Genomic DNA, 24743 nt, shown 5'->3' with positions numbered 1-24743 from the left:
GGCTCCTGAGATTCCTCTTCAATTGTTAACAAAATAGCCTTAAACTGTCCTGTAATTACAACTTCATAAGCTCTGATCAAACCTTGAATCAAAATGTCACAAAAAGTGTATTTTCCCTCACATGGCAGAATGCGAAGTTCAAGTGAAGTGTACTTTAACCTTCATGCCACTTTTAAGGAGCCCTGGCGTGATGACACAGTAAGAAATTACAAGTTTATGAGAACCCTTCCATAAGTGACTGTCACTCAGTCATTCAGTCACGGTCATTAAAATGGAACCACAAGAGAGGCAGTGAATGTAACGGCCAACTTGAACTTTGGCTGGGCGTGTGGCTCAGTAAGTATAAAAAAGGTGTAAAACAGATAAAGGATTGTGAGGAATATATAGTTTATATATTATTTAGAACATATTTTTGCATGATCAGAAAGCATTGTCAACAGTAATAGACATCTTTTTTTATCTTGAGAAGTGGATTATTCTAGTTTTGGGGTCCCCAACATGGCAGTATAACGATATGCGATTTGCATATAGTTTACAGTAATCCATTGTTTATCACTGTTGATTGGTACCGGACAAGACTGCGAACTGACGTGAAGTAGGAATTATTTATTATAAATAAAATATTTGCATAACTAACGCAAATAAATGGTTTTCTACTTTCCTAATACTTGTTTTTTACATTATGAAAGCCCTCTAGACATAAAATAACACCTTTTAGTCATCTTTACACTCTTCATATAATATAGTAATGCTGTCTGAAGCTGAGCCAATCAGTGGCTACAATACTAAAAAGTGTAATCTGATTGGTTTAGTCTCATCTGGTGGCCATATTAGTATAGTATTAATATTTTTAGTTAATTTAGGGCAAACATGTTGTACAATATGTTTAAAAAATATTTATATATATATACTGTATATGCAATGTGGTGAAACCACAATATTTGAAGCACGTTGTGGCGAGGGACGACTGTACTTCACCAAACTCAAATACAATTCCAAGTGTTTAAAACATCACTACAGACATTCGCAAAGTGTGTGTGAGGAAATTTGAAAAGTTGGTATTTAGCGGATAGTGAGTGATTCTTCATTCGTTTTTTCAGTTAGCAACAACTATATAATTCACAATACTGCCAATTAGAGGACAGGAGTGGCACCATATCGAACATAACTTCAATCAAACTGTGACAATTGGATTTGTTTAATTATTTCAGTTTTTAACAAACATCTCATACTGTATTATAATAAGCTTAGCTAGGAGTAATAATGTGCATCTCATAATCATTGTTTTGCTTTGGTGGAGGGATCTGCACTATATCTGTTTAATTTGTTTGACAGTAAGCTGCTTTATAATGTGCTGCAACGCCATCTAAAGGATCGAAGGGGAACTGTAAGGCCTTGAACTGCATAATTCTTCGCATTTGCCTTACTTCTATTATTACTATAATCATCGACAGCAAAACAAGTCAACAAGCATCTGGACCAAGGCCAGTAGGAGGAGAATGACATGGTCAGAAAACGAAAAAGATATTTTGTAACAGCTCACAACCCTGACTCAAACTCACGGAAATGTGAGGGGTAACCCTAAGGCAGTGGTTCTCAAACTTTTTTTGTCATCCCCCACTTTGGACAAGGGGGAGTTTTCAAGCCCCACCTGCCCCCATCGCCCCAACAGAACGCTAATGCCAAGCTTAACATTTTCAAATTTATCGAACATCAAGTAACATCAAGTTTTATACATTCAAACTCAATAACAAAATAAAATCAAGTTCAATAATAAATAAAATAACTTGCATCAATTCAATAATAAATAAAACAAAAGTGTTATAACTTGCATCAAGTTCAATAATAAATAAAACAAAAGTGTCATAACTTGCATCAAGTTCAATAATAAATAAATAAAAAAGTGTTATAACTTGCATCCAGTTCAATAATAAATCAAATAAAAGTGTTATAATTTGCATCAAGTTCAATAATAAATAAAACAAAAGTGTTATAACTTGCATCAAGTTCAATAATAAATCAAATAAAAGTGTTATAACTTGCATCAAGTTCAATAATAAATCAAATAACTTGCATCAAGTTCAATAATAAATGAAAATAAAAGTGCCACTTTGCAATCTTTGCCAAAAAAAGGAGGACAGGGCAAGTGAACATGAGTTTTACAGTACTCCAGCATTAGTGGCTGCAATGAGCCTGTTTTGCACTGCACAGCTTTTCAAATCGGGGTTGCAGGCTTGACACTGCCACTGTTAAAACCTCATTGAATTCGGGGCTGAGCTGCCTTGACGCGAGTGTTTCCCGGTGAATGACACATTGTGTCCAATGCGCATTTGGCGCAACCCTCTTTATTAGAGCCTGCAGCCCGTTTCTTGACTTTGCCATGCGCGCCATCAGAGCAAAAGCCCACACAGTTTTCCCATTTAAGGTCGTGTTCTTTGAGGAAACTGTTCATTATCTTGAACAGCTCATCAGCAGTGGCTCTATTTTTGATGTATTTGCAAAACAGCAAATCCTCGCACAGTGACTCGCCATTCACAAAGCTTCCGCTTAGCCCCGCCCCCATTAGTTACTGTTGCTGTCTGTCAAACTTTCGCTCCTACCTAGAAATGTAAAGCATACAGGAAAAATAAGTAATTTACATTTATCTATATAGCAGATTTCACAGACAGAACCACAAAGTGATTTCCAGTGTGTATAGAAAATGAAAGCATAGTAAAAAAAAAAAATCTAAGAATATAATAATAAAAAAATAAAAAAAATCAAAGTGAAATTTCCTCCCGTTCCTCGCGCCCCACCTGTCATGTCTCTATTCCCCACCAGTGGGGCGCGCCCCACACTTTGAGAAACGCTGCCCTAAGGGGACTTTGCTATCGAGATGCCCTCACAATCTGACAGATTTGGAGCACGTTTGCAAGGAAGAGTGAGCAAATATTCAGTGCCAGATGGATGTATAGTACTTCTATACCAAAAAATATATTCAAAAGGCAGACCATAAAATAGTAATTTAGTTTTTTATTACAGTATTTTTCCAAAATAGGAGAATATTTTATTCACATTTTCATAGGACATAAATAATTTACAAGTGTTAATAGTGCAGTTTTTAGGAGCTAGGTGTTAAAATATCTACATGGAATGACACGTTACTATTTAATCGCTAATGTTCACACTAAAATTAATGGTGTACGTCATTGATATATACATATATATATAAATATGTATAAAAATACATAATTTGACACTGTAAACATAAAAATCATTTGATGTAAACTGAAACCAGATAAAAAGTGACGTTACTATGCTGAATCCTGTCAGACATATTGCACATACTGTTGGCAGTGGTCCTCACTCCTGATCCAGTAATAAGAAATGAAGAAGTCTGACTGAGGCAAACAAGATGTAATTGTCAATGCTTTGCTAGTATAATACTAAGTAGTATGCAATTACTCAGTGCAGTTAAAAACACACACTGACTGGTAGCGTAAAGCACTAACAGTGAGCTGTTAATTTATTTGGACCACAACAAAATACAAAACTTGTGCATCAATTATGGACTGCTACTGCACACGTTTAGAGCAGTATTGGCAGTGTGGCAAGGTCGTTAAATAAAAAAAAGGGCAATGAGACAGTTCAATCCTATCTTAGGAGAGGTGACGGCTTCCGGGGATGTGCTGATGGTCAAGGCAGCGTGTGAGGTCTGCTGTTGTGCCTGATATGACCTGCTAGATCAGCAACAAGATTTTATATTAGAAACAAACGAAAAAAGATATCACACTAATTATCTCATTTTATATACCTTCTATTGCTCTCTTTCCATGGCCACGGACACGATCTGGGCGGCACCTGTAAGAGCAAAAATAAAGAATTGTTTTTTACAGAATAACATTCAAATCAAATATGTATTAACTGTACCATTGTTCTTCATGTTTTCATCCACTATGTGTTGCGTAGCATTGGCTAGCACATTAGGGTTTGGTTCCTCCATGGAAGGGCTGAAATGTAAGTGACATTGGCGATGAACAGCAAAAAAATACCTCCACTATGAATAATAATATCCATCCATCCATTTTCTACCGCTTGTCCCTTATGGGGTTGCGGGGGGTGCTATCTCAGCTGCACATGGGCGGAAGGCGGGGTACATCCTGGACAAGTCGCCACCTCATCACAGGGCCAACACAGTTAGACAGACAACATTCACACTCGCATTCATTCACTAGGGCCAATTTAGTGTTGACAATCAACCTATCCCCAGGTGCATGTCTTTGGAGGTGGGAGGAAGCCGGAGTACCCGGAGGGAAACCACGCAGTCACGGGGAGAACATGCATAGATAAATAAAATTATAACCTTTTGCCATTTTGCTGCAGGACTCTGTTTGCCTGTTCAGGATCTATGTGCACCAATCTGGTAACAAATGAATGTCCGTCCCCCAGACTGATGGAATAAAGACATATCCTGAGCTTGCATTCATGGTAGTCATGTATATTTAATTTATACAGATCAAGTTTTACCTGGAAAAAACAGGAAATATAAAGTATTTTGCTTCATCCCCGAACACCTCAGCTACATTCCGCTTGAAGCCGAGTGAAAATCCATTTTTGTCTGGACCATTTGCAAACACTGGAGCCCTAAAAGCCTCTGGGAAAAGAAGAGCAGTTTAAATGCAGAACCGTGACATCAGCCGTGACCTTGGAGAGGATAAAAGCAGCACTGTTACTGACTGAATAATTCAAAATCTACCTATGGTGGTCCTGTTCTTGCCTACAAGCCAGAGGTGGTAGCTGAGGAGCGATAAGATACTGATGAAAAACAGCACCGCCACAAAGAACAGGAACAATATGTGGAATTTGGCTGAATGTGTGTCAGGAAGCTGTTTCTATGGAGGGAAAGATGACATTTTATATATTCATCCTCAAAAAAAATACCAAAACATTTAGTTTTAGGGGGCACATACTGAACATAAGAATCCAGGCAAGATTAGTATCACTGTAGATTAGTTTGAAAAGTGTCTATACTTACAGTCCAGAATTTGATGAAGTATTGGACGACTGTTGCACAAATTACTGCACAGTAGAGTGAGGCATATGTCAAAAACAAGACAAAGTACTTGTAGTTGGAGAAGCCGACACAGTTATTTACCCTGGGGAAAAAAAGACAGACACAAAACACACATAAGGGGACAACAGCAAGACTGAATATACTGGTAGATTAATTTACCGGTAATTGTGGCGGACAACCACAAATAAATTTGGACCGGCGCAAATAAATATGGCACTACCGGTTAAGTGGCAGTATGCATCAAAAGGGATGGGTATTGTTTACATTTCAACCAATACTAGTACCAAATTGGTACTTGAAAAATGATGCCGGTACTTAAAATAAGGGAAAAACTAAAATTTTGGTTAAACAAAAACCAACCATTTTATTTGTGTGGAATTTTGTGACATTCAAGTAATTGAAATACTTCAATTGATAAATTGAATAACATCGACATAATACTGTCTAAAATAAGTAATAACAACCAAAAGTGAATTATCATAATTATTGCAAAAATAATTTTGTAATATTGATGCTCATAATTCCGGGGATTTGGGAATGCTCGCTTTAACTGTGATTGGTGCATAATGAGGAAGCACTATTTGTTGTTGTTGTGGCTCATAGCCAGCCTAGCGCTACCGTGCTAGCGGTGTTAAGATGAAGGCTGCTGTTGACGTGTTAAGGGTAATTAACTTAATAGTAATACATTTAAAAAGGCTGTCGAACTCTGTGTACTTCTGTTGAGAAGTTACATTACTTACAAGACATTACTTGTAAAATATCACTGCCAAGCTTTTGTAAATGTTGCTTAAAACAACATTATTTAGCACCGAAATGAAGCACCGATAGCTTGTTCTTTAATCGGTCTGGCTACTACTGTGGCATCGGTGCCACCATTGAACGGGGTTTCTGTGCCCATCACTAATCATAACACTACTTCTTAATACAGCTCATACACACCTGGTCTGCCAGAAAATAAGAAGACATAGCAAGAAGGGTCAGTGTGGCCAACTTAACGAGTATGCAAACCCCTCTAGATACAGTGTAATGGTAAATATATTTGTATTTCGATTTTTTTTTGTACAAACTACAAATATTTCAGAACAGAGGCATATTGAATTATTCCTTGGTTTATTTGTTTTAGTGAGTTGGTTAAAAAAACACCATACTGTTTTCCATTTAACAACAAAGAATAGGAATAAAAACACAGATGTAAGACACCAATTTCTCTCATCATAGAGCTCAATGTTTTGAACAATGTAAAAACAACAACTGGAAAATTGCAAAATGTCATGATTGTTGCAGTAATGCAATGTTATGAAATGATGGTGCAAGTTAATAGTGACGAAACATGGGTGACTACAGGCAGTTAAGAAAAAAAAAATGCACTTTCACTTTTGGAACAATGTGAATTTTTGTTTTTAACTGCTATTTGCCATTAGTCATTAGTGTTGATAAGCATACCACAATCATTCCACCTTGGTGGAGACTGGTAAGCTATGGATTACTTTTCTGGTTATAGAAATAGTACCTCCATCTGAAAAAAAACCATTGTAAATGAAGATGTGAAAAAAAAGAACTACTTTACCAGGGACAGTGATGATCCATTTTGAGCACACACCTTAAAGAATAAGGAATATATGAAGTTGTAGCAAAGCATACCAAATTATTTAAACATACAGTGCAAACTGCTAATTAATAGGAATACAGATGTAATTGTATAATTTCAAAACAGAACGAGGCAATAGAATAATGAGTACTTACGTCTCACAGGTGGAACAGTGGTGACAGCGATCAGGTTTAACTACCTGGCAGTGATCACAGTATCGAATGGCTGTGTAAAGACAAGAGGAAATAGAATACAATAGATATCAGGTGTACTGTTTGTATGCTTCATTTCAAAGCCGCCCCGATAAAACATGTTGTACGATGGTGTTTGCCACGGAGCCAAATTAGTACTCCTGTGGAAAAAAATAATCCTGCTATGCATTAGCAGAAAAACACCAGCTGTATGAGCATTATTGAAACGGAAAAGGTTTTGTATGAAAAATAATGTTCTGTTATTACTTGAACATAAAGGCAATTATTTAAGTAAGTTTTTCTTTCTATGTTTATCAATGATCTAATATCAAATATATCATGCCAAAACATAACATTTAGTGGCATTTTCCGCAAAGCATGACCAGATGTGTAACCATTATGTGTAGACATGATAGACCAATGTTGGTTTTGATTTGTTCAGAATTACTTAAACAGTCATCCCATAATATTCACAAGACAAATATTTAACAATAGAATATTATTTAAAACCCAATATAGCAATAACTAATTTAATTTTAACTATGGGGTTATGATACACTTAAGGGACTCTCATTGCCACCTGCCTGGCCAACATGATGTGGCATCAGATAAAATATACAATTTAACAACCTTCATCATGTTGGAATGCTTGTTTTTTTTGTTTAGTTTGTGCTCCTACTTATATTGAGCAAACTTGGTGCAATCATGACTAATGATGAAAAGGTGCTTGCACTTCCTGTGACCTCGCACATGTCCTCGACCTGGTGGTCTAATCTTAAGCGGCTTCTTTGAATTCTAACAGAAAGTCAAATACAATACAGCAAGTTTTATTACTGCAGTAAAAAAAGTCTCACCTCCTCCTGCTGTACGAGTGTAGACAGGTAAAATTCTCGCCGCTTTCTTTAGAATTTCTTGTTGCATCTCAGCTCGCTCTTCTCTTTCGAACAGTTCCTTCTCCGCTCTCGGCAGGGTAAACTGACAGCGCAAGAAAAGACAGTCATACATAAAAAACACTAAAGCTCTACTCTCAGGATCTAATAGACTATCATAAAAAATGACTTAAGAGAGGAATTCGGTATGTGTAAACGAGTTCACAGGATGTTTGTTATCTCGCTTTTTAGTGTATTAACCCTTGTAAACGTTGCTCTAAATCAGGGGTGTCAAACTCAAATACAGAGTGGGCCAAAATTTAAAACTGAACAAAGCCACGGGCCAAGGTTGAACAAATTAACCTTTAACGTCCTCTACGAGCTGTCGTCACGTCCGCTTTTCATCCATTCTAACATCGTTCAGACCCAGTCACAAGATATGTGCGGCTTCTGTACGCACACACTAGCGAATGCAACGCATACTTCATCAACAGCGATACAGGTTACACTGAGGGTGCCAGTATAAAAAACTTTCACACTGTTAGAAATGTACGCCACACTGTGAATCCACACCAAACAAGAATGACAAACACATTTCGGGAGAACATCCGCACGGTAACACAACATAAACACAACAGAACAAATACCCAGAATCCTTTGCAGCACTAACTCTTCCGGGACACTACAAAATACAGCCCCGCTACCACCAAACTCCCCCCCCCCCCACACACACACACACCTTGTAGCGTCCCGGAAGAGTTAGTGCTGCAAAGGGTTCTGGTTTGGTGTGGATTCACAGTGTGGCGTATATTTCTACCAGTGTTAAAGTTTTTTATTCGGCTACCCTCAGTGTAACCTGTATCGCTGTTGATGAAGTATGCCTTGCATTCTAATGTGTGTGCGTGCAGAAGCCGCACATGTTATGTGACTTGTCTGGCTGGCTGGATGGCTGGCTGGCTGGCTGGCTGGCTGGCGTTTGGAAGACTCCCGGGAGGATCAGCGGGCCAGCTTTAGTGTTAATTTGATATCGCCTCAAGGGCCAAGTGAAATTACACAGAGTTTGACACCAATGCTCTAAATGAACTTGATTCAACTTAATGGCTTGCAATCCTAAGATGCCTTGCAGTATGTTACTAAAGCTGCTAAAATTACAGTAGAACAGACAAAGCCCATTTTCTCATGATTGTGAGTCCATTTGTGCAAATGTTTGGTATTGGTGGTGGTGACTTGTCATTCACAAGGTGGCCACACCTGTGTTGTCACTTTAAAGGGGTCCTATTATGCAAAACTAACTTTTCCATCCTATTGGTACCTGTTTTTGTGTATTTGGGATCTGCATAAGTCCCGGAAAATTTAAATCAAACCATGGAGGCGCGGCGGAGATATTTATAAGACAATCTTGCCCTCCTTCATACTTCTTCCAAATGAGCCATTTGGAATTTGCCCAACTTGAGACTTTTTACCAATTGGTGTTGTCAGCAGATATCTCCATATATGGTAAAGTTTTAACCGAAGAGCTTTGCGAGAGTCTGCTATTGTAGTCCGACGCTTTAGTCAATAAGTTCCTTCTTTTTCTCCATCCTCTTGTTGTGGGGTAGACTGTTGTTGCCGTTTCTAATCAAAAGTAGCATATAGTTCTAACATATCTATCTGTCTGTAGACTCCCTATTGCAGCATTAAAATTACAACATGGATGACAGTGAGAAGACAGTTGAGGTAAAGGCACGTCAAAAAAGTGCACCCACAAAACAGCAAATTTTGAAGAGATAGTCAAAAAGCGCCTTTAATATGGTCTGTAAAAAAATATTTATGTAAAATATTGACCAAAGAATCACCATTTACAGTATGTAGACCACAAGGAAGTGTTTTAAATGTTAAAAAATATATAAATATATCCATAATATGACCCCATTAACATATAACGGGAACATTCCAAAATGGACAAGAGGCTGCATTATATAAATCAATCAATCAATGTTTATAAATGTGATGAGCATTCACAGAGCTACCATAAATTCTCTAATCATTCCCAAGGGTGTTTATTTATACTATTGCTGTCCTGTCAGATTTTCAGTCAGATCAATCACACTTGTAAATTGTAGAAAAAACACAATTAATCGGTGAATCAGTTATTTGCATAATTTAAAATAACCCAATATTTGGGAAAATGAAATTTTATTGACAGAATTTTAATAAAAAAACATTATATTTACTGTTTTACATGGATGCATGTTATTTATTTTCTATAAAGTTAGCAACAGTTTTATTTTAAATCCCACCCTAAGGCAAAATTTGTTACTGAGCCATACTTGCCAACCCTCCCGGTTTTACCGGGAGACTCCCGGAATTCAGCGCCTCTCTCGAAAACCTCCAGGAAGAAATTTTCTCCCGATAAACTCCCGGAATTCAGCCGGAGCTGGAGGCTAAGACCCCTCCAGCTCCATGCGGACCTGAGTGGGGACAGTCTGTTTTCACGTCCGCTTTCCCACGATATAAACAGCGTGCCTGCCCAATCACGTTATAACTGTAGAATGATCGAGGGCGAGTTCTTGGTTTCTTATGTGGGTTTATTGTTAGGCAGGTTCATTAACGTCCTCCCAGCGCGGCAACAACACACAACAACAGCAGTCACGTTTTCACCTACCGTAAAGCAGTTTGTCTGCCGTAAACAGCAATGTTGTGACACTCTTTAACAGGACAATACTGCCATCTACTGGATAGCCTCCGGAACACTGAAATTCAAGTATTTCTTTTATTTATATGTATAATAAAATAAATAAATATATATATATAAATATATATATATATGAAATATAAATGAAATACTCGATTTGGTGAATTCTAGCTGTAAATATACTCCTCCCCTCTTAACCACGCCCCCACCCCACCCCCGACCACGCCCCGCCCCACCCAACCCCACCCCCCGGAATCGGAGGTCTCAAGGTTGGCAAGTATGCACTGAGCACACAGGTCAGATTCACCTTACTCACACTTTGCACTGGCGTATGCATTGACCTGCAACTATTCGCTGTTAAGGTATAAGAACAAAACAAAATTGCGTGATTAATCAGAGTTTATACATAATTAATATAATATATTTTGTAATTATTTGTTAATCTGTTAAATTTGACCTGCTTATTGTTTACCTAAAGTGTAAAGAGGGCGAAGGGTTACTACTAGAAGTGGGTTATAATTGGAGAGAGGGTGTTATTTTATGGATTTTTAACAACTTTTTTTTCTTCACTATAATCACTATAATAATGACGGAGTGCATGAGCAAGTGGAAAGGAAACCTAAGCGTTATCCGACTACATGGTTGACTATCAGCAAGTAGATATATTGATTCTGATTCACCAACACAGCAGCAACAGTGTCACAGAATTTCATAACAGTGGTAAGGAGCGAACTGGTCAGTCAGCATTAATAACAACAGTACGGCAAATGTAACATGCATGAGAAGCGAAACAACATTTAAAAGCGCATGCACAGGTGGCTAAAGCTGCTGGATTCTGACCACTCATGATACTTTAAATACAAAAGTACATCAACTGCCGTTTTGATGAAACAAAAAATTGACATCAGGCTGTTGCCTACAGCCACAACTGTTGATACCAATGTAATTTGACCTGGTACTAATTAGAGAACACTGTGTTAATTTGCTTTGTGTGCCACACACCCAGTGACTATAGGAGACTTGGCAAAAAAATATGGTACTCATGTAACTTCTTCACAATCATAATTGTCGCCTCCTGCTGGTCATTAAAATATTCCAGGAAAAGGCACTGCTATGTTTCAAAACATAGACCGTTTGTCCACTAATTTTTTGTGTGCAGGTCACTGTGCAGACTTAGATAGGATTTTATGTTGGAAGACCAAACTTGTATGCAGGCATACCGCTTTTGATGGTTCAGCTGGTCTTGTCCAGATAGTTTTCCAGTAAGACCATATGAACACGAAGAAGAAAACGTGGAAGATGACCAAGTAGCCAACTGTTGAGATAAAGCAAAGGTGACGTAACATTGGTAGCTGGTGTGATATTTGCTAATACAGTGGTACCTTAACTTGAGAGTGTTTTGAGGCAAGAGCTGTCTCTCGGCTAATTGTTATTCTTTAAGTTGCAAGCAAACATTTAAGTTACAAGCATCCCCACCGTTATTGTCGTTGGAAATGCCACAGTGAACCCCGCCCAAACCATCCAGTCTTACACCGTGGCCTTAGCTTATCGCTAAAGGTCGACGTAACTTTGTTTTCCAACCACGGGAAGGAAGGAAGGAAAGGAGTGTAAATTACCACTGCTGAGAAGAAGCGAATGATAGTTATTGAATTAAATAAATTGGTAAAAACAAGAAAGAGCGTGTAGCCAACTTGGTAAAGCAATTACAGCGTAGCACTGCTAGTCTGCACCATACTGAAGCATAAAAAGTTTAATGGCAGTCAAAGATGTTGAAATAATATCCAAACGGCAGACATCCATCCATTGAAATGTAGATATGGTGATATAAGGATAGGAGTGTTTGACAGAAAAGCAGCTGGAAGGAGCCCACTCTCCAAGGTAGTAAATGCTGTATATTATTATTACATTACTTCATAAAACTATTGTACTTGTTACTAATATTACATTCTATTAGATTGTTTTATACAATATTTCTTATTTAACCTTTTTTTTTCTTTTTAAAAAGACATGCTACATTGTGCTGTTTTTGGGGGCAAGCATCAATTAAATTGATTTCAATTTAATTGGTGATGTTGATTTGTGAATTATATTTATATAGCACTTTTCTCTAGTGACTCAAAGTGCTTTTACATAGTGAAACCCAATATTTAAGTTACATTTAAACCAGTGTGTGTGGCACCGGGAGCAGGTGGGTAAAGTGTCTTGGCCAAGGACACAACGGCAGGGACTAGGATGGCGGAAGCAGGGATCGAACCTGGAACCCTCAAGTTGATGGCACGGCCACTCTACCATCCGAGCTATACCGCTTTGAGATGCAAGTGTTTCAAGTTAAAAGCTCATAAATTGAGGTACTACTGTACTGTAATAAGAGGTGACAACTAAGAATGGGCATCGATTTGTTGTTAATAGATCAGACGATTGTGTGGTATATTCTAGTCTGGAAGCAATTAAAGTTAAATAGAGTGCAACATTTTGGTTCAACAGGCAACTATTTTTGACATGACGTCAACCATAGGAAGCTGAGTGGTTCCTAATTCCAAACTAACATTATAATATTGTTGGAGAACAAAATGTTGTCAAACGCCCATCCGTAGTTATGACAACATGACAAATAAAGCAAAAGACTTACTTCGCTCTGCATTTTTGGGGATTGTATCTAGAGTGAGAGACAAAATATTAGTCAGTACATGTCAAGAAAGCATAGATTCACATCCCACTTTCCATTCCACCCTGCCCTGGCGCCATGTGGCAGCAGCCTGGCACGGCTTGTAGTGACCCAGCCCCCCCAACCACTACCATCCTTTCCTAATGAGACAGAGCTTTGTTGAAGGAGGAGGGAGGCACCCCTCGCCTGACCACAGCTGCTAAAATACATCTACATGCAAATAATGGTATCATCCGTTCCACGCTGACAGCTGAGATAAGGTGCCATCTGTGAGTGAAGGACAGTGAACACATTTGAACAGGAAGCCTTTTCTTTGGAATGAATGTTGAGCCTGTTTGTTTAACAAACAAATGTAATCTTAGCTATTTCAATGACTCTGTTGTTTATGGAAAAGACAAGTGTATATTAATAAAATACACAATAAACTATATATTACAAGCCATTTCCATGTGGTTAATTAAATGTTTGTACTCATAAAACACATACTCAAAAACATTATATGAAATATTTTGTTTTGTAAGAGGAGAACATTTGAAGGTATGTGTGTCAGCTGTCTGGAAGTAGACCGTAGTGTACTTTATTTAGTTATTGATTGGTATATTTCTGCTCGTTTGCCGTCGTATAGCTATTTTTTGGAAAATGAATTAATAAAAATGTGAATTGTAATTACTTTCCCACTTAAAATAATCTCACATTTAATAACACAAAAAGGGATGGCCCCTATTTTAGCTACACAAAAGGCACCCTGAGACTTCCTCTTCTCACCCTAAACTAAAGCTCACTTTGCCCACTAACAGTCACTCTTCTGTTAAAAGTAACTACAATATAATAATACATTGAAACACAAACGAACGAAACATTAGAGATGTTCACGTCAAGTTTGTAACGGTGCAATTATTTCAATCAAACAGTTGAGTGAAGTTGGCAACAGGGAAATTGTCAAACAACCACATCTCCGCCCGGCGGCAGCGGGTTAGATGTTTATATTTGTAAAACTGAAAGAAGAAAAATAGCTTTACTTACAAACACAAAGCTCCACAACATAAGCGTAGTACGACCATCCCACGACCAGGTTGATAAAGAGGACAGGTATCCAGTTAATAGTACGCTTGCAGCACCTCAGTGTATGCGAGGGCGCCATCTTTAATCTGTCAAGGACTGTGGAGGCCAGTGACCTCACGGCCAGGGTTGGTGAACGAGTAGAGACGGCAAGTACCAGACATGTCGAGCATGCGCAGAGACTTTTAGTGTTCATGTGGCTACAGAAAGCAAATGGGAAAAAAACGTTAAATTAAAAAAAATATTTTAGATAAAATGTTTAAACAATAACAAACATTTAAATGGAAACACAATGATGATTAAATAATAATTAATGTATTAATTTAAAAATATTGTATTCGTGTACACATTACAGTTGAACAGAACCAATTGACATACTAAGTAAATACAGCTGTTTGTTTATGTGATAGATTTAAAGTTTAAAATGTAATGCTGTACCGCCAAAAGTGTGTTAACAGCCTCTTGCCGATAGTGTCGAGAAAAGTAGCCTAAAGTTATGAACCTTGTCACCCATCCACCTGTTATACGCAGCCAGGGGTCACTTATGTTGCATCCCGGAACAGTTTTTAGCGGCCACTATTTTTTTTCAAATTAGCTGCAATGATGCCTGTGTTGATCAATTGCGTCTCCTAAATTCCGCCGAGTGCATTTGCATTGTTTTGCTGCGTGTGTCTTTTTTTCCTGAATTTTTGTTTTTTTTAACATAAGTAAATAGGGATGTCCGATAATGGCTTTTTGCCGATTTCCGATATCCCGATATTGCCCAAACCCTTAATTACCGATACCGATATCAACAGGTACCGAAATCAACCGATACCGATATATACAGTCGTGGAATTAACACGTTATTATGCCTAATTTGGACAACCAGGTATGGTGACGATAAGGTCCTTTTTTTAAAAATAAAATAAGATGAGATAGCTAGGCGCCTGCGCCCCCCGCGACCCCGAAGGGAATAAGCGGTAGGAAATGGATGGATGGAAGACAAATAAATTAAAAACATTTTCTTGAAAAAAAAAAGAAAGTAAAACAATATAAAAATAGTTACATAGAAACTATAGTAATTAATGAAAATGAGTAAATTTAACTGTTAAAAGTTAGTACTGTGGACCAGCAGCACGCACAATCATGTGTGCTTATGGATTGTATCCCTTGCAGACTGTATTGATATTTATTGATATATAATGTAGGAACCAGAAATATTAATAACAGAAAGAAACAACCCTTTTGTGTGAATGATTGTGAATAAGTGTAAATGGGGAAGGAGGTTTTTTGGGTTGGTGCACTAATTTTAAGTGTATCTTGTGTTTTTTATGTTGATTTAATAAAAAAAATAAAGAACAAAAAAATAAAAATAAACCGATACCGATAATAGAAAACCGATACCGATAATTTCCGATATTACATTTTAAAGCATTTATCGGCCGATAATGTCGGACATCTCTAGTAAATAACCTATTATTATACACGGAGTGTTTTATTCTGAAAATCAAACATATTTATTTTGTTAAGGCGTCCTACGTCCCTTATCTGTACTAAATGCCTGCAAGTTATAAATAAATAAATGGGTTATACTTGTATAGCGCTTTTCTACCTTCAAGGTACTCAAAGCGCTTTGACAGTATTTCCACATTCACCCATTCACACACACATTCACACACTGATGGCGGGAGCTGCCATGCCAGGCGCTGAGTTGTTATTATTGAACAAAGACGTGTCCAAAGTGTAGCCCGGGGGGCCATTTGCAGCCCATAGCTCAAGTTTAGTTGGCCTGCAGCATATTGTGAAAATAGAATCAAACAAAAACATAATTGTAAACATTTATGAAAAATGGCCACAAATATGTTATGTAATAAGAAAAATTCAATTTTTTTTATGACGAAGTAAAAATGATAAGCTGTGTTGCTTACAACACAAAGTTCCATCCATCTTCCATCCATCTTCCTCCGCTTATCCGAGGTCGGGTCGCGGGGGCAGCAGCCTAGGCAGGGAAGCCCAGACTTCCCTCTCCCCAGCCACTTCGTCCAGCTCTTCCCGGGGGATCCCGAGGCGTTCCCAGGCCAGTCGGGAGACATAGTCTTCCCAACGTGTCCTGGGTCTTCCCCGTGGCCTCTTACCGGTCGGACGTGCCCTAAACACCTCCCTAGGGAGGCGTTCGGGTGGCATCCTGACCAGATGCCCGAACCACCTCATCTGGCTCCTCTCGATGTGGAGGAGCAGTGGCTTTACTTTGAGCTCCTCTCGGATGACAGAGCTTCTCACCCTATCTCTAAGGGAGAGACCCGCCACCCGGCGGAGGAGACTCATTTCGGCCGCTTGTACCCGTGATCTTGTCCTTTCGGTCATAACCCAAAGCTCATGACCATAGGTGAGGATGGGAACGTAGATCGACCGGTAGATTGAGAGCTTTGCCTTGCGGTTCAGCTCCTTCTTCACCACAACAGACCGATACAGCGTCCGCATTACTGAAGACGCCGCACCGATCCGCCTGTCGATCTCACGATCCACTCTTCCCTCACTCGTGAACAAGACTCGGAGGTACTTGAACTCCTCCACTTGGGGCAAGATCTCCTCCCCAACCCGGAGATGGCACTCCACCCTTTTCCGGGCGAGAACCATGGACTCGGACTTGGAGGTGCTGATTCTCATCCCAGTCGCTTCACACTCAGCTGCGAACCGATCCAGTGAGAGCTGAAGATCCTGGCCAGATGAAGCCATCAGGACCACATCATCTGCAAAAAGCAGAGACCTAATCCTGCAGCCACCAAACCGGATCCCCTCAACGCCTTGACTGCGCCTAGAAATTCTGTCCATAAAAGTTATGAACAGAATCGGTGACAAAGGGCAGCCTTGGCGGAGTCCAACCCTCACTGGAAACGTGTCCGACTTACTGCCGGCAATGCGGACCAAGCTCTGACACTGATCATACAGGGAGCGGACCGCCACAATCAGACAGTCCGATACCCCATACTCTCTGAGCACTCCCCACAGGACTTCCCGAGGGACACGGTCGATTGCCTTCTCCAAGTCCACAAAACACATGTAGACTGGTTGGGCAAACTCCCATGCACCCTCAAGGACCCTGCCGAGAGTATAGAGCTGGTCCACAGTTCCACGACCAGGACGAAAACCACTCTGTTCCTCCTGAATCCGAGGTTCGACTATCCGGCGTAGCCTCCTCTCCAGCACACCTGAATAGACCTTACCGGGAAGGCTAAGGAGTGTGATCCCACGATAGTTAGAACACACCCTCCGGTTCCCCTTCTTAAAGAGAAGAACCACCACCCCGGTCTGCCAATCCAGAGGTACCGCCCCCGATGTCCACACGATGCTGCAGAGTCTTGTCAACCAAGACAGCCCCACAGCATCCAGAGCCTTAAGGAACTCCGGGCGGATCTCATCCACCTCCGGGGCCTTGCCACCGAGGAGATTTTTAACTACCTCAGCAACTTCAGCCCCAGAAATAGGAGAGCCCACCACAGATTCCCCAGGCACTGCTTCCTCATAGGAAGACGTGTTGGTGGGATTGAGGAGGTCTTCGAAATATTCCCTCCACCGATCCACAACATCCGCAGTCGAGGTCAGCAGAACACCATCCTCACCATACACGGTGTTGATAGTGCACTGCTTCCCCTTCCTGAGGCGGCGGATGGTGGTCCAGAATCGCTTCGAAGCCGTCCGGAAGTCGTTTTCCATGGCTTCCCCGAACTCCTCCCATGTCCGAGTTTTTGTCTCCGCGACCGCTGAAGCCGCACACCGCTTGTCCTGTCGGTACCTGTCCGCTGCCTCAGGAGTCCTATGAGCCAAAAGAACCCGATAGGACTCCTTCTTCAGCTTGACGGCATCCCTCACCGCCGGTGTCCACCAACGGGTTCTAGGATTGCCGCCACGACAGGCACCAACTACCTTGCGGCCACAGCTCCAATCAGCCGCCTCGACAATAGAGGTGCGGAACATGGTCCACTCGGACTCAATGTCCAGCACCTCCCTCGTGACATGTTCAAAGTTCTTCCGGAGGTGGGAATTGAAACTCTCTCTGACAGGAGACTCTGCCAGACGTTCCCAGCAAACCCTCACAATGCGTTTGGGCCTGCCAGGTCTGTCCGGCATCCTCCCCCACCATCGCAGCCAACTCACCACCAGGTGGTGATCGGTAGAAAGCTCCGCCCCTCTCTTTACCCGAGTGTCCAAAACATGAGGCCGCAAATCCGATGACACAACTACAAAGTCGATCATGGAACTGCGGCCCAGGGTGTCCTGGTGCCAAGTGCACATATGGACACCCTTATGCTTGAACATGGTGTTCGTTATGGACAATCCGTGACAGGCACAAAAGTCCAATAACAAAACACCACTCGGGTTCAGATCCGGGCGGCCATTCTTACCAATCACGCCTCTCCAGGTTTCACTGTCGTTGCCAACATGAGCGTTGAAGTCCCCCAGTAGAACGAGGGGATCACCCGGGGGAGCACCCTCAAGTACTCCCTCGAGTGAATCCAAAAAGGGTGGGTACTCTGAGCTGCTGTTTGGCGCGTAAGCGCAAACAACAGTCAGGACCCGTCACCCCACCCGAAGGCGGAGGGAAGCTACCCTCTCGTCCACCGGGTTGAACTCCAACATGCAGGTTCTGAGCCGGGGGGCAACAAGAATTGCCCCCCCAGCCCGTCGCCTCTCACTGCCGGCAACGCCAGAGTGGAAGAGAGTCCATCCCCACTCGAGAGAACTGGTTCCGGAGCCCTTGCTGTGCGTCGAAGTGAGTCCGACTATATCTAGCCGGAACTTCTCCACCTCGCGCACTAGCTCAGGCTCCTTCCCCCTCAGCGAGGTGACGTTCCACGTCCCAAGAGCTAGCTTCTGTAGCCGAGGATCGGACCGCCAAGTGCCCTGCCTTCGGCTGCCGCCCAGCTCACATTGCACCCGACCTCTATGGCTCCTGCTATGGGTGGTGAGCCCATTGGAGGGGGGATCCACGTTGCCTCTTCGGGCTGTGCCCGGCCCGGCCCCATGGGGACGGGCCCGGCCACCAGGCGCTCGCCGTCGTGCCCCAACTCTGGGCCTGGCTCCAGAGGGGGGCCCCAGTGACCCGCGTCCGGGCGAGGGAAATCTGAGTCTCAGTTCTTGTATTTCCATAGAAGTCTTCGACACACAAAGTTTTGTCTTTGAATTAGTGCTGTCGGATTATTATTTTTTGCATCTGATTAATCACACTTCTGAATTTGGATTAATCATGATTAATCACAGATTATTACTTGCTTGCATGATTTAAAATAACTTAAAAAAGAGCCAAATATTTGGACACAAATGCAATTTCATTTTCTGAATGTCATACAGGAATATTTTCTAAATGTTCTACTTGAAAGCATGTGATTCATTAGTTCAGTTTTGTCAAAAATCCAGTCATGGATTATTTTAAAGGCGTACTGAAACCCACTATTACCGACCACGCAGTCTGATAGTTTATATATCAATGATGAAATCTTAACATTGCAACACATGCCAATACGGCCGGGTTAACTTATAAAGTGACATTTAAAATTTCCCGGGAAATATCCGGCTGAAACGTCGCGGTATGATGACGTATGCGCGTGACGAAGTCAGTTTAACGGAAGTTATGGTACCCCGTAGAATCCTATACAAAAAGCTCTGTTTTCATTTCATAATTCCACAGTATTCTGGCCATCTTTTGCAATTTGTTTAATGAACAATGAAGGCTGCAAAGAAGACAGTTGTAGGTGGGATCGGTGTATTAGCAGCGGACTACAGCAACACAACCAGGAACACTTTGTTGGAGAGCAGACGCGCTAGCCGCCGACCTCACCTTGACTTCCTACGTCTCCGGGCCGCCAAACGCATCGGGTGAAGTCCTTCGTCCTTCTGCCGATCGCTGGAACGCAGGTGAGCACGGGTGTTGATGAGCAGATGAGGGCTGGCTGGCGTAGGTGGAGAGCTAATGTTTTTAGCATAGCTCTGTGCGGTCCGGTTGCTAAGTTGCTAAGTTAGCTTCAATGGTGTCGTTAGCACAGCATTGTTAACCTTCGCCAGCCTGGAAAGCATTAACCGTGTATTTACATGTCCACGGTTTAATAGTATTGTTGATTTTCTATCTATCCTTCCTGTCAGGGGTTTATTTTTTTTGTTTCTATATGCAGTTAAAGCACGATGCTATCACGTTAGCTCATAGCTAAAGCATTTCGCCGATGTATTGTCGTGGAGATAAGAGGCACTGAATGTCCATTTCGCGTTCTCGACTCTCATTTTCAAGAGGATATAGTATCCGAGGTGGTTTAAAATACAAATCCGTGATCCACAATAGAAAAAGGAGAGTGTGGAATCCAATGAGCCAGCTTGTACCTAAGTTACGGTCAGAGCGAAAAAAGATACGTCCATCACTGCCTCTCAAGTCCTTCACTGTAACGTTCCTCATCTACGAATCTTTCATCCTCGCTCAAATTAATGGGGTAATCGTCACTTTCTCGCTCCTAATATCTCTCGCTCCATTGTAAACAACGGGGAATTGTGAGCAGCACTACCGCTTGTGACGTCACGCTACTTCCGGTAGGGGCAAGGTTTTTTTGATCAGCGAGCAAAAGTTGCGAACTTTATCGTCGATTTTCTCTACTAAATCCTTTCAGCAAAAATATGGCAATATCACGAAATGATCAAGTATGACACATAGAATGGATCTGCTATTCCCGTTTAAATTTAAAAAAAACATTTCAGTAGGCCTTTAAAGTGAAATGTGCCAGTGATCACACACCTTTGCACTGACGTACACAAAGATCTGATCACTGACTGTAAAGGTAACCTCAGCCTTTCAGGTAACCATCCGCGGTTAAGGTAAAGGTGCATGCATGATCAAAAATAAACTGAGTAATTAATCTGCGTGTATACATGATTAATGAGGTTTTTTTTTTTGTGATTAATCACATGAGTTGTAAAACCTCATTACCAAGCTATTTCCAATATCTATAGTTGGTGGAAATAGTTTGGAAACTTCTGATTTGATTATTGTATTTACTCCTTTTAGGATGAACTTCTTACGATTTGAATTGTTTTGTGTTTTCTTCCATAATGTTTAAGTATTATCACTTATTAAATAACGGCAATTAACGATGACACTCAATTGCGCTTTACTTAAACCAACTACGGCTGTTCGCATACGAATATGGGGTGGGTGGTGCCATACGTAGTAAACTTATACATTCTCATTAGGGGTGAAACAATTAATCGATATGACAATTCAAATTCCTTAGATCAGTGGTTCTAAAATGGGGGTACTCGTACCCCTGGGGGTACATGAAGGTATGCCAAGGGGTACGTGAGATTTTTTTTAAATGTCTTGTCAAAAAGAACTGTGAAAATAAATGTAATGTTTACTAGGGGAGGTGACGGCAAACATACACCAGGGGGAAGTATATACAAATATTTATTATATATATAGACAATATAGATATATATATAATAATAATAATAAACAATAAAATTAAACTAAGGAAATGGAGTGTGAACTAGAATACAAGAGTGTGTGGTGTAAGACTATGTGTGTAGTTAGCTGAAGTGTGTGTGTTACCAAGTGTTGAACAGAGATGAGGAAGTCCAGGGGTAGAGGGGAGCCAAGCGAGGGAAGTCAAGGATCGAGGGAGGCAGTCAGTGTCCAGAGGGAGATCCGGGGAAATGTGAGACGCACAGCTCACTGTCCAGGCGACGGAGGGTAGGTTCACCATGAGAAGACTAAGTTCCCGCGCCGATCCTTGGGTCCACCCTGCCTTTAGCCGGCACGCCCTCATCAGGATCAGGTGTGCAGATAGCCGGTGAGTGTTTGCAGCTGGTGGCTGCTGCAGGGCGGAGACGCGCGCGGCGCGTCCCTGGATGTGCGCACCCGTGGGCGTGTCCCGAGGTGCGCACAGACGGCAGGGGTCTGAGCCGTAACAGTATCCCCCCCCTATGGACAGATTCCAGATGTCCTGGAAGTAAAACCCCCCAAACAGGAACAACAGACAGGGGAGGGCGGAGGGGCAAACTGGTGGTGGGTCGCCGGCCCAAGTGTCCCCGAATCCACCGGGGACGAGTCTGGTGGCGGCTGAGGCCAGCGGGGCGGGCGACCCAGGAATGGCCGCCCTCTTGGCCGTCGGGAAGGCAGACACGAGTGGCGCCATGGTGCGTCTTGCCGGAAACGAGGAGGTGACGTCTGAGGCGAAGAGGATGAAGTCGGCGGCGTGGAAGCAGCGGACGTCATCGGCGGCGTGGAAGCAGCGGACGTCATCGGCGGCGTGGAAGCAGCGGACGTCATCGGCGGCGTGGAAGCCGCGGGCGTCATCGGCGCCGTGGAAGCAGCGGGCGTCATCGGCGCCGTGGAAGCAGCGGGCGTCATCGGCGGCGTGGAAGCAGCGGGCGTCATCGGCGATGCGGGCGTCATCGGCGATGCAGGCGTGGAAGCAGCGGACGTCATCGGCGATGCAGGCGTGGAAGCAGCGGACGTAGGCGGCGCCGGAGACGAGGAGGACGGCTGAGGATCAAGCCGAGGCGCTGGGGTGGGTGCTGCTGGCCGAGGTGCAGAGGTCGGCGCTGCTGGCCGAGGTGCAGAGGTCGGCGCTGCCGGCCGAGGTGCAGAGGTCGGCGCTGCAGGCCGAGGTGCAGAGGTTGGCGCAGCAGTACGAGGGGCGAAGGTCAGGGCCAGCCTGGGAGCTGGTGGAGACGCGGGGGCTCTCCTGGGGACTGGTGCTAGCTCGGAGGCTAGCGCTAGCTCAGAGGCTAGTCGAGGTGCTGGTGCTAGCTCAGGGGCTAGCCGAGGGGCTGGTGCTAGCTCGGAGGCTAGTCGAAGGGCTGGTGCTAGCACGGAGGCTATTCGAAGGGCTGGTGCTAACACGGAGGCTAGTCGAGGGGCTGGGGCTAGCTCGGAGGCTAGTAGAGGAGCTGGGGCTAGCTCGGAGGCTAGCCGAGGGGCTGGAGCTAGCTCAGGGGCTAGCCGAGGGGCTGGTGCTAGCTCAGGGGCTAGCCGAGGGGCTGGTGCTAGCTCAAGGGCTAGCCGAGGGGCTGGTGCTAGCTCAGGGGCTAGCCGAGGGTCTGGTGCTAGCTCAGGGGCTAGCCAGGGGGCTGGTGCTAGCTCAGGGGCTAGCCAGGGGGCTGGTGGCTGTGGCTGGGAAAAACAAAAAATAGGTGGAATAAGTCTGGCCGAGGGAAGTCTGTCTGGTTGCAGCTGCGCCCTCCCACCAACAGCCACCAGTACCATCCCCCCCCCTCCGAAAGCGGATGCCAAACGCTTCCAGCTGACTGAGGGACAGTCACTAAGGGTGGGAGGTGGGTGGCCAGGCGGCGGGTAAATTCCTCTATCCCTACAGCACTGCTAAACAGTCCAAGATTTTGCTGAGGTGGGCTAGAAAAATTGTCCAGGGTGGATTGAAAAGAAAAAGACATAATGAGAAGGGGGAAAAAAAGGAGGAAGAAAAAAAAATGTCACTGGGGGCGGAGCTAAAGTCACTGGGGGACGAGCTAAAGAAAAACTGTGCCGTCAGGTCCTTATATATAATTTGGCGGGAACTTACTGTAATGGTTTACTAGGGGAGGTGACGGCAAACATACACCAGGGGGAAGTATATATAAATATTTATTATATATATAGACAATATAGATATATATATAATAATAATAATAAACAATACAACTAAACTAAGGAAATGGAGTGTGAACTAGAATACAAGAGTGTGTGGTGTAAGACTATGTGTGTAGTTAGCTGAAGTGTGTGTGTTACCAAGTGTTGAACAGATATGAGGAAGTCCAGGGGTAGAGGGGAGCCAAGCGAGGGAAGTCAAGGATCGAGGGAGGCAGCCAGTGTCCAGAGGGAGATCCAGGGAAATGTGAGACGCACAGCTCACTGTCCAGGCGACGGAGGGTAGGTTCACCATGAGAAGACTAAGTTCCCGCGCCGATCCTTGGGTCCACCCTGCCTTTATCCGGCACGCCCTCATCAGGATCAGGTGTGCAGATAGCCGGTGAGTGTTTGCAGCTGGTGGCTGCTGCAGGGCGGAGACGCGCGCGGCGCGTCCCTGGATGTGCGCACCCGTGGGCGTGTCCCGAGGTGCGCACAGACGGCAGGGGTCTGAGCCGTAACAGTAATGCACAATGCAATATTCAGTGTTGACAGCTAGATTTTTTGTGGACATGTTCTATAAATATTGATGTTAAAGATTTATTTTTTTGTGAAGAAATGTTTAGAATTAAGTTCATGAATCCAGATGGATCTCTATTACAATCCCCAAAGAGGGCACTTTAAGTTGATGATTACTTCTATGTGTAGAAATCTTTATTTATAAATGAATCACTTGTTTATTTTTCAACAAGTTTTTGGTTATTTTTATATCTTTTTTTCCAAATAGTTCAAGAAAGACCACAACAAATTAGCAATATTTTGCACTGTTATACAATTTAATAAATCAGAAACTGATGACATAGTGCTGTATTTTACTTCTTTATCTCTTTTTTTCAACCAAAAATGCTTTGCTCTGATTAGGGGGTACTTGAATTAAAAACAATTTCACAGGGGGTACATCACTGAAAAAAGGTTGAGAACCACTGCCTTAGATTTTACTAATGTACATCGATCTGTGCATGGAAAGTTTGCCTCCCAGAATATAGGTATCGATCTTA

General features: G+C 42.6%; 1 protein-coding gene across 2 annotated transcripts; it reads right to left on the bottom strand.

Annotated features, from left to right (window-relative positions):
* Window positions 1–3474: 3474 nt before the first annotated feature.
* Window positions 3475–14265, bottom strand: LOC133650854 (palmitoyltransferase ZDHHC20-B-like). 2 transcript variants are annotated; one of them, XM_062048564.1, is made up of 13 exons: window positions 14064–14265; window positions 13005–13031; window positions 11596–11690; window positions 7687–7807; window positions 6797–6866; window positions 6621–6653; window positions 5015–5135; window positions 4736–4871; window positions 4507–4633; window positions 4343–4429; window positions 3910–3989; window positions 3794–3840; window positions 3475–3716 (listed from the first exon to the last, which is right to left on the bottom strand). In XM_062048564.1, exons 1-12 carry the CDS (start codon window positions 14179–14181, stop codon window positions 3797–3799), a joined length of 1059 nt encoding a protein of 352 aa, XP_061904548.1. In that variant the 5' UTR covers window positions 14182–14265; the 3' UTR covers window positions 3475–3716; window positions 3794–3796. The 2 variants fall into 2 exon arrangements, with proteins under 2 accessions (XP_061904548.1, XP_061904547.1); XM_062048563.1 differs by having other exon boundaries at window positions 3475–3719; window positions 14064–14263.
* Window positions 14266–24743: the final 10478 nt, after the last annotated feature.

The sequence above is a fragment of the Entelurus aequoreus genome, linkage group LG05, assembly GCF_033978785.1.
Source record: "Entelurus aequoreus isolate RoL-2023_Sb linkage group LG05, RoL_Eaeq_v1.1, whole genome shotgun sequence".
In the NCBI taxonomy this organism is placed as follows: Eukaryota; Metazoa; Chordata; class Actinopteri; order Syngnathiformes; family Syngnathidae; genus Entelurus; species Entelurus aequoreus.
This window is presented reverse-complemented; position numbering and strand designations above follow the sequence as displayed.

Excerpts from the sequence above, each read along its gene's own strand:
- LOC133650854 (XM_062048564.1), bottom strand. The coding sequence starts at position 14,181 with ATGGCGCCCTCGCATACACTGAGGTGCTGCAAGCGTACTATTAACTGG. Across the intron at positions 7,808-11,595 it reads CAGCTGAACCATCAAAAGCG|TTTACCCTGCCGAGAGCGGA; the intron begins GTATGCCTGCAT and ends TTGCGCTGTCAG. Across the intron at positions 4,872-5,014 it reads ACTTCATCAAATTCTGGACT|AAACAGCTTCCTGACACACA; the intron begins GTAAGTATAGAC and ends TTCCCTCCATAG.